Raw genomic sequence first — 16,003 nt, 5'->3', positions numbered from 1 at the left:
CTGGAGAGTAGAGGGGAGGTGGGGTGGAAAGGGGGAACCAATTATAAGGATCTACATCTAACCTCCTCCCTGGGGGATGGACAACAGAAAAGTGGGTGAAGGGAGATGTCGGACAATGTAAGATATGACAAAATAATATTTTATAAATTATCAAGGGTTTCCAGAGAGAGAGGGAAAATGAGCTGATATCAATGCCTCAAGTAGAAAGTAAATGTTTTGAGAATGATGATGGCAACAAATGTGCTTGACACAATGTATGTATGTATGTATTGTGATAAGAATTGTATGAACCCCCAATGGTTTAAAACAAAACAAAAAAACATTTCATCACAAATACTGCCTGAGCTGAAGGAGACAAACGGAACAAACACAACAACCAACACTGACGGATGTCTGGAACCCTGTAAGCAAGAGAAAGACTGGTAGATCTACAAGGGCATGAATATGTTATCCCTTAAGAAAAGGGGAAATGACATGATGTGGACCCAGTGGGGCAGTGCCATCAAAGTTCAGTTCTAGAGCCGAAGGCCCCCTGAGTCCAATTGGGCTGTCCTCACTTAGGGATCTTGAGAGGTGGAGAGGCAGGTGCAGGAGACAGGGCTCAGTCCGGAGTGAGAAGTATAGGGAGGTTTTATTAGGGCAAGGGAGAACTCCCGGACGAGTCCCGCGACCCAACGAGAAGGTCAGGGAATCCATGCCTGGCGCCGGGCCGCAAGCGATACATAAGGTAGGAGCCCAAGTCACGTGGGCCGATATGGGGAAGGGAGGTTTTTGTGCTGCGTTGGCAGGTTTCAGCTGGGGTTGCAAGTTTAGGGTCTGGAGATGACCCATTGGCAAATCATATTGCTTTTTGCAAACTTACTTCCCGGAATGCTGGGGAGAGGTGGCTATGTGAGCCCTGCCAGGGGAGATAAGCTCTTTGAAATGCTGGAGGCAAAGGTTACCAAGTTCAGCAGGTTATTTGTCTTTCTTGAGAAGCTGGTGCAAGGGGCTGCCTGGTCGGGACCCAGCCCAAACAATCCTGAGAGCAGAGCTGTCTCCAAGGGTGATGCAATGGGGCCACTGCCAGAGGGAAAGGCCAGCATGGCACTTTAGGGTTCAGAGCTCAGTGCCACCGGGATCTCTTGGGCACAAAGGGCATCTTGTGCCAAAGACAATCATTCTCAGTCCTTGAAATCAAAAAGAATTTATCTTGCTGAGTTTCAAGCTTGCTTGGGAACTATAAGCCTTTTTTCCATTTGGTTTCTCTTTTTGGAATAAGAATGTCTGCCCTATGCCTGTCCCACACTTGCATTTTGGGAGCAGATTAGTTATATTCTAGATTTCATGAGCCCACAGAAAGAAATTTTGTCCCGGGATGGACTAAACACAGAGTCTCACCCATGACTGATTTAAAAAATGAAATTTGGAACTTTTGAACTGATTGTTTTTAGATGAAATGTTGCATTTAGACTTAAGGTTGGAATGGGCATGTTAGGGTGGGGTGTATTTATTTTGAATACAAATAGGGTATGAAGTTTGGGTGGGGCTGGTGGGGTTGCTAAAGAGAGATTGTTTAGATTGGATTGGGCTAGTCTCCTCAGAAAAAGATGTGACCTCATTTGAAATTGGGCCTTTGCAGATATGTTATAGGAGGTCAGAGTAGAAGGAGTGGGGTGGGTTCTACGCCAGTGTGACTGGGATTCTCAGAAGAGAAGAGATGAGCAAAGAAAGAGGCATGCAGCCTTGGAATGAGGCATCTACAAGCCAAGGAATGGTAAGTACGGGTTTTAGGAACCCCCAGAAGCTGGTAGGGTGGCAAAGAACCGACTCTTCCTCATAGCTTTGCAGAATGAACTCACCTTGCCAATAACCTTGATTTCAGACGTAAGGTTCCAGAAATATGAGTAAATACCTTTCTATTGGGTTTAGTTTTGTTTTGTTCATGCTGCAATTTTTCTAGTTCTTCTTTTTTTATATATGTATGTACTTTTTTGGATCATGGGATACACAACAAAACGTTCACCAATTTGACAGCTTCTCTGTATGTTACAGTGACATTGGTGGCATTCATTATATTCTTCATGTGCAGCCACTACTCTTACCCCTTTTCCAAATTATTGTACCGCTGCTAACAAAGCCCCTACTTCACGTGCCAGAACTCTACCTTTCCCTCCCCCTTCCACCTGGTATCATTAACAATCCGTAATTTCTGTATCTCTGCTTATTTCACATGAATTTTTGGTCTTTTGTGGCTGAATTATTTTACTCAGCATAATGTTTTCAAGGTCTATGTTGTGGCATACTTCAGAATTTCATTTATTTTGATGTCTTAGTGATATTCCATTGTATGATACACCACATTTTGTGTGGGGAGAGGAAGGTCCCCCAAAAAATCATCACAGGTCCGCTAGGTGCAATTGTACAGCGATAGTAAGTAAAGATTATAGTAAAGTCATAGCATAAGAAATAGAGAGATTGAATTAATGGGGTCAGACACAATTCATGGTGGCATGCTCACCTCCTGGATAGCCAGGATTTTACCGGCGAGGCCTGCACACAGCGTGAGCCAAGTCGAGGTGGGGCGGAGATCCGGCAGGAGGCTCAAGAACCAGGCAAGAGGCTGGAAGACCCCAGTTTTTTGCAAAAAGAGGGTTTTATCTACTTAGGGGGCGATTGCAGGTAACCACACATCACAGAAAGGGGCAGTACAATAGGCATCGTAGGAAGGGGATGAGCTAGGGCTGTACACATGATAGGAAGGGGAGAAACTAGAGGTGTACATGTGACAAAAAGGACAGACCCCAGATTCATGATGGCGGCCTAACCTTGGCCACCCTTGGGTGGGCTTGCCTTCTCTCGGGTCTCCTACAAGAAAACAGTCAACTACTATCCTTTTCAAAAGGGAGTGGGCCCTACTTGCTGTGGGATAAACTATGGTAACAGCTTGCTCTAGATGGCTGGTAACCCTTATTAAAAATAACCCCTGATCTACTCTGATGACCTCCAAGTGGGTAGTCATTCACAAGCAGATAAGTTAGGCATTTATTTGGGAAAGACAACTTGGGAAAACTCCTTCTGTTTCCCACAATTTTGGTTTTCTGATCACTTGTTGATGGGCATGTCTATGTTTTGGCTATTGTGAAAAAGTGTTACACTGAACTTTGGCATATAGGTTTCTGCTTTAATTTCACCTTACTATACATCTATGATTGAGATTGATACTGCTGGATCATATGATAGTTCCATGTTTTACCTTTTGGGCTCTACCAAACTGTTTTCCACTCTGCCTCTGCCATTTTACATTTCCACCAGCAATGGGTGACGGTTCCAGTTCCTCCTTAAACGAACCAACACCTGTTGCCCTTGTTCGTTTAATTATTGCCATTCCCAGGGGGCAAAGTAGCAAGATGTTGCTTCGTTTTTCTTTTTTGTGATAAAATTAAAATGTTCACTGTAAGTCTCTTCGGTGGCATTGATTACTCCATTAATGTTGCACAACCATCACCATTATTTATTTGTAGACACTTTTTATCTCCTTTAAAAGAAACATTGTACCCATTAAGCACAGATTCTTTTAATCCCTCCCTCATTTCATTGAGGATAATCTTTTCAAGGTTCGGCCATATTGTAACATATGTTAAATCTTTATTGTATGGCAGCGTAGTATTTCATTGTGTGAATATGCATTTGTTGATCCATTCATCTGTTGATAGACAGTTGTATTGTTCCCACATTTTTGCTACTGTGACTATGCTACAAGTGCACAAATGTCTGTTTTTGTTTCTGCTTTCAAGTTCTTTTAGGTCATACCCAGGATTGGAATCACTGCATCAAGTGGTAATTGTAGGTTTCACTTTTAGAAAACAAAATAACTCAAACCAAACTCACTGCCATTGAGTCACTTCTGACTCATAGCGACCTTATAGGACAGGGTAGAACTGCCCCTGTGGGTTTCCTAGACTGTAACTATTTATGGGAATAGAAAGCCTTGTCTTTCTCCCACAGAGTTGCTGGTGGTTTTGAGCTGTGGACTTGTGATTGGCAGCCCAACACATAACCATTACGCCAAAAAAGCCTCCTTCCTAATTACCAAACTGTTTTCCACAGCAACTGAAGCATTGTACAATGGACAAAGTTTCCAAATTCTCCACATCCTCCCAACATTTACTACTATTATTGTATTAATAATAGCCTTGCGATTAGGTATGAAGTGGTCTCAAATGGTAGTTATGATTTGTATTTTCCTAATGAAAGTACCTAGTGGCAGTGTTTAAACATTAGAATGTTAAAAGGTTTGAACGGCCTCCCCCTTGGGAGAAGTTGCAGTTGTTTGCTTTTGTAACAATCTACAACCTTAGAAACCCCATGGAGCAATTCTCTGTCTGATAAGGTCACCATGAGTCCAAATTTGACTCAACAACAATGGATTAACTACTAATTATTTTGAGCATTTTTCTTTCATTTTTGACCATTTACTATATTTTATCTGTTCTTTGTTCTGTCTTTCAGACTATTGTGTAAATTAGATTAGGTAAACCTTTTAGGATAAAATTTTCATTCAGTAATTTCTTAAAGATTGGCCCAAGTGCTGTTGCATATATCAGTAATTTATTCCTTTTTTATCAGTTAAGTTTAGATGTACTACAGTTTATTCTTTGCTAAAAGACATCTGGATTACTTCCCATTGGGGCTATTATACATCTCTGTTTTTCACTTCCAATGGGTCATTTGAACTTTCTTAAGATTTTTGTCTTGATTTAATTGTTTCAATGGCAGCTGGTTTGACTTGGGTATCTAGATTTATCTATGGAGTTTTGTATCTGTGTAAAGTCCTTTCTTCAGTGATTACATACAGTATGCGTATGTGACTTGACAAAATCTGCTCGACGGTGGTGGTATAAGTTTTTGTCGCTAATCAAAGATTTATAATCTTTATGAGGAGAATGATAACCTGTTGACTGTACCCATATTTCTGGCATTTCTGTTCATTCTTCCTTTCTCATGCTTCCAAGATTTCTTATCATTTTCTGTCTCTTTTAAAAACTTCCTTTAATCACTCTTTAAAATATAAACGTTCGTAGCAGTGTAGATCTGCTAGTTTCTCTTCACCAGAGAATGGCTTTACATCCAAAGACATTCACCAGAGGATAGATTTAGCAAACATAGAATTAATGGTTGACGGGTTTTTTGTTTTGTTCAGCACATAAAAAACAAACACCGGTGCCACTTCCTTCTGTGCGCCATCGTGTCAGGTGTGGAGTTCCTGAAATTGAAACTGGTATTCTAGTTTCTGGCAAGGTGGCAGGCACACTACAGAGACTCACTACAGCGAAGACATGTGATACCAAATGAAACACTTATAGGTGATGATCCCGGAACCCTGAGCTTCAGAAGAAAGGCTAGGGCGGTGGATGGCACACCAATTCAGAAAAGGAGCTGGACAAAAATGCTTAGAGCGGGGACAGATGGAGCTGGTGAATTGTCAATTTGCCTGATAGAGTGTGGTCATTTTGAGCTTTTGAAAAGTAGTGTTCAGTAAGGACAGAGACCTGATTATTGGTTTCACTCATCTAGGGAAACACAAGTATCCACACTGTTGACTGACAACCATAAAGCCACGATCCCCAAGTGGCCCACGCACACACATAGCTCCTCCATAGCTCACCCACTGGGTGAAGGCCTGCTTCGGTACCACCTGCTCACTAATGCACAATATCCAACACCAGCCAAACCTGTTCTCAACTACTGTGCACACTCCTATTCTTTACCACACCCACGAGGAAACAAACGGTGAATACCATAGAACACTAACATACAATCACCAATTCAATTATAGCAACACCACAATATGTCAGAGAAAATCAATAGGTAATTTCAGTTCAAATGAAAAAACAAGATAGTTGCAAACAAATGACCCAATGAGAGTAAAGCAAACATTCTGAGGACAAAATGGCTTTGGAACAACCTGATAAGACATTTAAAAGAATGAAACTTTCTTTCAGTGACTTTAGAAAAAGATCAAGAAAGCTTCTGACAAAAATCAAAGAAAACATCTAATTTTTAAAAAAAGGCTCAAGGATATTTTAGGAAAATACAACAAGAATAAAGTGGCAAAATATTAGAAATTATATAAAAAACAGCAAACAAATCTAAACAATGCTAAAGTTTTAGAAACAGATGATGCATTGAACAAGCAAAGGAGTAAAACTGAATCAATAGAAGATTAAATTAATGGGATTAAGAAAATCTCAATGCTAGTCTGTTACAGGAACAATCGGGGGGTGGGGAGAATAAATGAAAAGCCTAGGGATCCTGTGGGGCACGATCAAGAGAAATAACTTAGATATTACTGGAGCAATTTCAGAATGGGAGGAGACCAGAAATTGTCAAAGAGTTACAAGTAAATTCATCCATTATGGACACCCGAATTTTGACAAAAGGCTGAAACGCACTAAATGGGAAAGAGATGGTGTCTATAACAACGGTGCTGGCAAAACTGGATATCTATTTGTCGAAAAATGAAATGAAACTCGTACTTCATACCGTATAAAAGTGAACTCAAGATGAATGAAAGATCTAAATGTAAAACTTATAAATATCATCAATGAATATTTATAAATATCAATGAATATTATAAGAGGACACAAGGGGTCCTAAGAGATGCAATAGCAAACATAACTGAAAACAAAGAGCTAAAGACAAACTAAATGGGACGTCTTAAAAATTAGACAAGTTGTCCATCAAAGGGTCTCATTTTAAAGGAAAACTTCAGTCTGGACAAAAAAAGTTCAGTAGTAACATATAAGAAGAGGGACTAGACTTTCTATAAAGCTGATAGAAATCTTGAACACAATTTAGTAAGAGAAGCAATCCAATTACAAAATTAGCAGAGAACATGAATAGACACTTCACCAAAGAAGACATTCAGATGGCCAACAAACATGAAGAAATGCGCATTTTTGTCAGCTCTGATGGAGGTGCAAAGGAAAGCAATGAGATATCATTTGACACTGGCATCAATAGCAAGGTTGAAAAAGAGAAAATGATCCAAGCTAGCAATGGTGTGGAGAGACTGGGCCCCTCATGCAATGCTGGTGGGACTGTCAAATGGTAGGGTGAGTCCTTAAAAATTGGAAGTTTCGTATGTCCCAGAAATGCTTCTACTTAGTGTTTATATTATCTACCATACAGAAAGAATAGCTATGACATGAATAGATTTATGCACTCCCATTTTCATCACAGCACTGTTCACAATTCCAAAAGAAAAATGGAAACGACCTAAATTCCCAGCAGTGGAAGCATGCATAAGCACACTTCAGTACATAACGCACAGTGGAATATTATGCAACCGCAATGATCACATCTGGGAAACACTTCATCCCATCAAACCGGAGGACTTTATGCTGGGGGAAATTAAGAAATCACAAAAAGAATTTGTTGTATTAGACCACTATTGTAAAAAGGCAAGAGAGGGTGTTCATACTAAAGGAAGCATTTCTTGATGGCTCCCTGAGGTGGGAGCAAAAGGGATGGTACCTATACACTCAAGTATAAGCCGACCCAATTATCAGCCGAGGCACCCAATTTTACCACAAAAAAATGCCTAAAACGTGCTGAAAAACTCTGCTTATATATGGCAAATTACTGGTTAGTGAGTGGGTAGACACATACTAAGATGGGTGAGGGGAAGGTGATAGACACTAAAAGAGAAGTTAACAACAAGAAAGGATGGAATCACAGGTAGACCAGCGAAGTGAAAGACGAAGGGGGTGGAGAAGCTTGGCTTTCATAGGCATTTTCTCCACCCCTAACCTTTCTAAGATATGCACGTTAGGTTTAGCATTGTGCAAGTTAAACAGAGACCATAATTTTCAGCTAGCAATGGGGACTAGCTACGGTTGTGAGAGTACATATCGAAATCTTTGAGAAAGTGGAATGAAAATGTTCTGTAAACTTTCTGAAGGCCCCTCTTATGAACGACTAACCAGGCTGAGAGGAAGGGTCTGGTGTTTTTCTCCCGTCATGTAGTTGAGTTTCAGTCTTCACGTGCTTCATTTACCAAGGCCCTGTTGACGTACTACCTTAGAAATTATATTAGTTATCAGAAGTTACATGTGTTAGAATGGGGGGGAAGGAGTTGGTAGAAAACTACACCTGAAAATTTATATGAAGTTTTTTATTTCACCGCTCATCTGGTGATTAGCCTTCAGTTTACGATTTCACTGATTTAGTGCTAATAAATTCAACCAGTATAAAAAGGCTGTGGACCCTCTTAGAATTCAGGCATAAAATCGTCTCTTCAAAAAAAGTCTTGTATGCTCTGCTGTATTTTTTTCTCAATCACAAAAATAAAATAAATTTTTAAAAGGCCTTTTATTATCAGCAAATAAAATGATGACTAGATTAACATTGAAACATTGTAGAAACTAGATTATCTTTGTGAGGCAAAAGAAAAAACTTCATTTGGGGAGATCATGAAGTATATTAAACACCCAGTAGACTTAAAATTCTATTTACTGCCTGTTAGATGTGTTCAAGCTTCTGTCTACGTTGCAGACCCAATGACTTTCTAACAACGACTTTCAGTTCTTCCCATCCCTTGTATATACTCACCACTCTCGACTTCATCTGCATGTCTGTTGCTCCTCCCACCCATCACGTTCTTCTCACCTCACCTTGTCCTTGTCCCTATCTCAACACAATGTCCACTTAACATGGTGCATTTGGTTCTCTAAATTAAATCTGTGGATTTCATTTACAAATTCATTTACAAAGGCTTTTAAAATCCTTTTTATAACATTTTATGCATAAGTACATACCTATGTGTGCATATACGGACAGCAAAAGAGCTGTTGGTTTGAGAACACAACGCACTGAGGTAGCCATTACACAGTTATAAAGGTAAAAACTGGAGAACATTTGCAACACACTGACCTTGGAAAAAAACTTAACCACCAATTTATACCTAATTTCCTCCAGATTAGCACAAATCTCGATATTAGAAATTTCTTCAGCCACAGGCTACATGACTTTTTCTTTGAATTCCCAAGATTTGTGTGTTTCACATTTCCCACACAATTAATGACAGCTCCGTGTGTGGACATCCTCACCAGCCGAACAGAACAGAACTCTGTGGCGAAGGATCACAGGTCCTCCCATGTGGATCAATACCTCATTCCTAATGACGTGAGGACTGAGGTTTTCCCTGGCAGGGAAATCTTTGTCGTGATAAATGTGACAAAAGTCTACCGAACCTGTGGGTCTGGAACATGTCTCACAAGTGTTTCCTCCCATTCCACAGTGTTGCCATTTCAGTTCACCTTTCATGGCCACCGGAGACCTGTGAACCGTCCCTTGCTTCAAGGCTATGAAATGGATTGTTGCAGATAAATTTTACCTCTTAAAACCTTGTGTTTGCAGAAAGTCCAGTCTCCTCCCTGGAGTCACCTTCGAAAGCTGTTTTAAACTCAAAAGAGACAACTGCAGTGGCACAAATTGCAGCCCAGGTACTTACTATGAGATGTTCTGCAAGGGACATTCCTTCCAAATGGAGAAGTATCTGCTTTGCTCTTGAGGAAGCGTTTGGGTCACACTTCAGCATAGAAAACACTTTAATATGCTTGAAAATGTGCTATGTGGATCTGCCCATTTGCACAATGAAAAGAGTTCAGTTGATTTTTCCCAGAAGGTATGGAAAATAACACAATTTTCATTTGAAAATGTAGGCAAGATTTTCAAGGATAATAACCATTGTCACTTTTGAAGTCCATTAGCATTGTGTTTGGGAACACCATTTGGAAGTGAGATGGAATATTTTTTTTTAGAATGTTTGAGCCCTCACTCATTCTGAACGGGTGATTTTTCAGAGTGTAGAAATCTTAACCCCAGTAAAAACTTACTAGATTAAAAAAAGATTAGATCCTGGTCTCACGTATTCATTTTTTTCCTTTTAAGCATTGTTGAGATGAAATTCATATAACGTAAGTGTCACCACTACAGTGGCATTCAGCACTTCACATTGCCATGCGACCACTGCCTCCATCTAGCTTCTATCGCCTCGGAGGAAAGCACTCCCCGCTCCTAGCCTCTGCCCGCCGCCCATGACAGCACACTCTATCTGCAGCCACACCTCATGCATTTACTGTTGCAGACGTTTCAGCCCAATGTAGAGTTACAGTATGAGTGTGTGGCTTCGTCCGCTGAGCAGACTGTTTTGAGGGTTCATCCACATTGCAACATGTCATCGCTTTGTTCAGTGTGTGTGGACATATAGATATAGATGATCTTACAGTGTTTTTCCTTTGATGGGCACTTGGTTTGTTTCCATTTTTGTCCACTGTCGGTAGTGTTGCTACGGACCATACATGTACATGTATTTGAATACCTGTTTTCAGTCCGTTCGAGAGTAGGATTAAAGGAGTCGTATACATGGTTATATATGTTATATTTTTACGGAACCCCTCAAACCCTTTCCCCCAGTAGTTAAGCCGTTTTTATATTCCTAGGAGCCGTGGTGGTAAAGTGGTTACACATTTGGCTGCTCACCAGCAGGTCAGCAATGAGAAACCACTGGCCGCTCCATAGGTTCCAGCCTCAGCTGCTCACAGGGCAGTTTTATGTAGCCCTCTGGGGTCTCTACAGGTGGGCACTGACTTGATGGCAGTGAGTTTGTAGTTTTGGAATAGTCGCATGCAAGGGTTCCAGTTTCTCCATATCCTTATCAACAATTATGTTCCATAGAGATTATCGCAGTCATTGTGTAGGTGTGAAATGCTAACCTCGTTGTCATTTTGATTGCATTCCCAAACCGCTGATGAAGGAGCCCTCGTGGTGCAGCTAATAACCAAACGGTTGGTGGCTTGAACCCGCCAGTCACTCCATGAGAGGAAAGTGTGGCAGTCTGCTTCCAGAAAGATTACAAGCTTAGAAACAAGCGGAAACAAGCAGTTTCAGGAATCCCGGTGCTATAGTGGTACATATTGGACTGCTGACTTCAAGGTCAGCAGTTTGAAACCACCAGCTACTCAGAGGGAGAAAGATGGGGCTCTCTACTCCCTTAAAGAGTTACAGTCTTGGAAACTGCCCTATAAAGTTGCTATGAGTCCACATCGACTCGACGCCAGTGAATGTGGAGTCAGTGGCGCAGTTCTACCCTGTCCAGTAAGTAAGTTCACTAGTAGGCCTTGACTTGAAGGCATATAACAACCACCACTAACAATGTTGAGTAGGCATCCTCAAACTACGGCCCACGGGCCACATGCGGCCCGCCAAGGACATCTATCCGGCCTGCCGGGTGTTTTACCCCCATTTTGTTGTTTTACTTCAAAATAAGATATGTGCAGTGTGCATAGGAATTTGTTCATAGTTTGTTTTTTTTAAAACTATAGTCCGGCCCTCCAACAGGTCTGAGGAACAGTGAACTGGCCCCCTGCTTAAAAGGTTTGAGGACCCCTGATGTTGAGCCTCTTATAATGTATATGCTGGCCATATATCTTCTTTGGTGACTTCACTTGTTGCTGAAACATCCTTATGTTCATATTATTTGATAAATGGTTTGAGAAATGGGAAATATGTATATATTTTTATAACTGCAGTCAACCGCATTAAAGTACCTGCCAAGCTAAACTTTTTTACAAATGTGTTTTTAGGTTCCTGAGTCTTTTGAGCACCTGCCACCTCTCCCAGAACCTCCATCACTACAACCTGAGCTGGTAGACAAACTTCGGGAGACACTTCCTCCCCAGAAGCCAGAGCTCAGAGTGAAAAGGGTGCTGAAACCCAGAGGCTTTGCCCTGACGTGGAATATCACCAAAATCAATCCCAAGTGTGCTCCTGTGGAGAGCTATCACCTCTTCCTCTGCCATGGAAACTCAAAAGATAAGCTGTTTTGGAAGAAAATTGGAGAAATTAAAGCTTTACCACTCCCAATGGCCTGTACTTTATCTGAATTTTTATTCTCCAAAAAATACTATTTTACTGTTCAATCAAAGGACATTTTTGGGCGATACGGACCCTTTTGTGATATAAAAGCTGTCCCCGGATTTTCTGAAAATCTTCCCTAAAATACAAGGCCTCAATAATGATGTAATATATATTGTTTTATATTTTTTTTCATATTTGAGTTATTGGTTTATAATGTTACTCTAACACTATTGGCCAGTTGAGATTGTGAACCCACTGTGTAGGGACAGTCTTCTTCCATGTGTTGTAAGTGGCGTATCTTACAATTTCATGATTTCCTTTATATTCATTAAAAAAAAAACACTGGCTATGTTTGAAAGCCTACACTGTCATGGACCCATGTCACTAAGCGATGTTGGGAACAACAGCTTTAATAACCATGGAGTGGCTGCTTGTCCAAGATAAAAGCAAGCCACTATTTCTTCTGAATAATTGTTTGGTGGCCTGCCTATTGCTATCAGAGCTATAGGGGGGAAAACAGCCCTTTACAGAGGGCAGATTATCCTTGGGATTTTTATCCACCAAGGCTTTGTGAAAATAATTGTCTTCCCATTTTGTGCTCAGATTCTACAAGGGCTATGAATTTGTGCCCTCCCTGTATTTTTGTTTTGGCTATATCAATCATGGGGAAATAGTCTGGAAGTTTTCCCTAAATCTGTTTGTATATTTACATATAATAAAGTGTGTTAAATATTAGGTGCTATGTACACAAAAAATGCAGCATCTTTCGTAAAAAGCATCATCCAACCCACTCAGCTGAGGACAAGGGAGTGGTTCACCTTAGATTCTCTAACGTGTCCCTGTGCCCACTTTGTGGCTGACACCAGTGCTCTGCACTGCTACCAGCACAACACTAGGGGGGCTCTAGTAGCTCTGTCTCTCTTGTGTCCTTCTGTTTGGGGAAACACTGACTCAAGCTGTGACCAAAACAAATAGCCCAAGAAATACTAAAGTCACAGATTTGATCATTTCAATTAGGGACCCAATAGAGAACAATCGGACATCTATACAGGAACATTGAGAAAACACAAATAACACAAACACTGAATAAGACTCAAGGAGGGACATTCTTTAATGTTCCATAGTGGAAGTTAAGGCTTCAAAGGCTCTGGAATTTTACAAATAGGAGGGGGGAAAGGAATCAAATGAATGGTTTTTCTTGGCATTTTGTAAATGCCTCAACATCTTCATTAATAAAACGTGATTTCAACTTTGCCTGCCTTTACTTTTTTACCAAAACAAGATATTCTACAATGGAATTGGTAAGCTCATGAGGTCTCATTAAAAGGACAGATTCCAGGAAGATGACTGCCAGATGACGCCCGGAGCTCCAAGGAGATGGGTGAGTGGGGAGAGTTGGGGGCGGAGTAGGGATATCAAATCTGATTGTTCGATTCTCAAGACCACTCAGAGCATCTCGGACCCAGAGGTGGACCCCAACTGATCGCCAGGGCTCCATGCGGACACCCGTGGTCTCTGGTGCGGCACTCGGGGCGCCTGCTCTGTGGGACCGGCGCCACAGGGCAGCCAGGTGCAAGGCAGAGGCTGTGCCTGCCTAAGCGCTCTGTGCAAAACCGCCAATCAGTAACCGCACCCCTCGCGGTCCAGTGGGCCAGAGCCTACCCCCTTCTGGGAGGTGCTCGCCCAGCGCCACAGCCAGGCCAAAGGAAAGGCTACTGTCCTGCCTTTGTGCTCTGTGCAAACCACCAATCTGACCTGCCACATGGTCAGAGAACCCAGCCCAGAGATGCCACCCTGTCACCGCGCTCCTTGCAGATCTGCCAGCCAGCCCTGTCCCTGCGCCGCCTCCACCCCCGCCCCATACACGCGCACACCCGTGCACGGGACACACGCACGCACGCACGCACACAGGGATTCCCACTTCAGGCCTGCCAGGCAGAGGACCAAAGTCTGGCAGAAGTCTTTGCAGCTGTGGCATAGGAACCCAAGCCATTGGGGCTTGCACACTGCATTCGACCTTCTCGCTGCTTACTCTGTCCCACCCTTTGGACTCCAAGCAGTGCATTGCACATCAGTCGCGGCCCCCTCCCACCTGCCTACCTGAGGGAAGTGCCCCTAGCCAGAAATAGAGCACCCAACCCCCAACCCACCCCCTAAATATGCTCCCCTGCACTGGGACCAATACTTTCTATCAGACCGCAGAATGCACAGCTGCAAACAGCCCCTACGGGAAACTAAAGGTGACTGCAGTACAAACCATAGGTCAAGGAGTGAGGGAATCCCCAGCAGGACAAAGGTGCAGGGAATCCCCAGCAGGACAACCATGCGAGACAGTGGGCTAAAAGCAACCAGCTGAAACACCAACACTAACTTCCCAAAGAGAGAGCCCAGGACACCAATTTCCAACAAATGGAACAAAAAACAACAAGCTGCTCCCATAGTTTCAACAAGAAAAGAGAAACAAAATCCAATGCAGAGGGACACCTGGACCGAACAGCAGTCATAGAAAAGGCAGAGGTTGACCTCCCACAGAAAGAAAGCTTCAGAATGCTGCTTGGAGCCATACAGGATATGGGGCAAGCAATACAGAAAAAGGATGAAATAATAGAGGAAATAAAAGCCTTGTACCAAAGGGAAACACAGGAGTTAAAGGGCGAGATAACAAAAACTAATAGCAAACTCACAGACATCACCCAGAGAATGGAGGAGGCAGAGAACCACACCAGTGACCTAGAGGATTCACAAGCAAAAATTAAACGTGAGAAAAAGTCTAACAAGTCCATCAGAGAAGCTGAAGAAAACCTCAGAGCTATGTCTGACGCTATGAGAAGGAGCTACATCAGAATTATCGGCCTGTTGGAGGAATGCACATTGAGGAAACCAGCATCCAAAACAGTGATGGAATGTTTGGAGGAAAACTTCCCTAACTTAATGAATGAAAACCAGGCAACTCTCCAGGAGGCCGAAAGAATGCCAGCTAGCCTGAATCCCAAGAAGAAGTCACCAAGACATAAAGTTGTTAAACTATCCAACTTTGAGGAAAAGGAGAAAATTATGAGAGCAGTTAGGGGAAAATGAGCAACCACATATAAAGGCAAGCAGATAAGAATATGCTCAGACCTGTCAGCAGACACTATGAAGAAGAGACGACAGTGGAGCAGTATATTCTGAAAATTGCAGGAAAATAATGCAAACCCAAGAATATCTGGCCAAATTATCTACAAAAATTGAAGGGAAAGTGAGAGTTTTACTGGACAAGGAAAGCCTTAAAGAATATGCTAAAAGGAACCCAGCACTACAAAAGATCCTCACTGACCCAGTATAGACAGAAGAACAACACTCACCAAGCACATATTAGAGATCGCCACACAGAACACTCCACCCAGAGACCATCAAACAGAAAACAGCCCCCAAGATAGAACAGGTTCAATAATGGGAAGAAGGCAAGAATGAACCACAAACACACATATGCACAACCCACAGAAAAGAACAGGAGGTAGGAAAACACCCAACACAAGAGAGATAAAAAGACATCACAGGGTCCACAGATAGATATAATAACCCTGAATATTAATGGTTTGAACTGAGCCCTTAAGAGACAGAGGCTAATAGACTGGCTTGGAAAACACAAACCCTCGATCTGCTGCCTACAGGAGACACATTTTAGCATTACAGATAAAAACAGGCTGAGAATCAAGGGATGGAGACAATATCAGGAAAACACTAATTAAAAAAAAACAGGGGTTAGAATCCTAATCTCAGATAAAATTGACCTCAAAGTGCAAACCATAAAAAGAGATAAGGATGGACACTATATAATGCTCAAGGGAGCATTGCATAAAGAGCCCATAAGCATTCTAAACATTTACTTGCCAAATAAGCATCTAGCAGAATATAACAAGCAAACACTGCAAAGGATGAAGACAGAAATCACAGCCTCAACAATTATAGTACGTGACTTCAATACACCACTCTCTGAGAAAGATAGATCACTCGGAAAGAAACTCCGCAAGGAGACTAAAGATCTAAACACTACAATTAGACAACTTGACCTGATAGATATCTACAGAGTTCTCCACCCAAACAAAAAGAATTCTCA

General features: G+C 41.9%; 1 protein-coding gene across 1 annotated transcript in view; it reads left to right on the top strand.

Annotated features, from left to right (window-relative positions):
• ATF7IP2 (activating transcription factor 7 interacting protein 2) overlaps positions 1-12,044 on the top strand; it is a 64,350-nt gene extending 52,306 nt beyond the window's left edge. The window contains exons 10-11 of the mRNA XM_075528025.1: positions 9,403-9,488; positions 11,631-12,044. Coding sequence (XP_075384140.1) covers positions 9,403-9,488; positions 11,631-12,044 — 500 coding nt within the window. The remainder of the gene's footprint in view (positions 1-9,402; positions 9,489-11,630) is intronic.
• The last annotated feature ends 3,959 nt before the right edge of the window (positions 12,045-16,003 follow it).

This window comes from Tenrec ecaudatus, chromosome 12 (genome assembly GCF_050624435.1).
Source record: "Tenrec ecaudatus isolate mTenEca1 chromosome 12, mTenEca1.hap1, whole genome shotgun sequence".
NCBI classification, from domain to species: Eukaryota; Metazoa; Chordata; class Mammalia; order Afrosoricida; family Tenrecidae; genus Tenrec; species Tenrec ecaudatus.
This window is presented reverse-complemented; position numbering and strand designations above follow the sequence as displayed.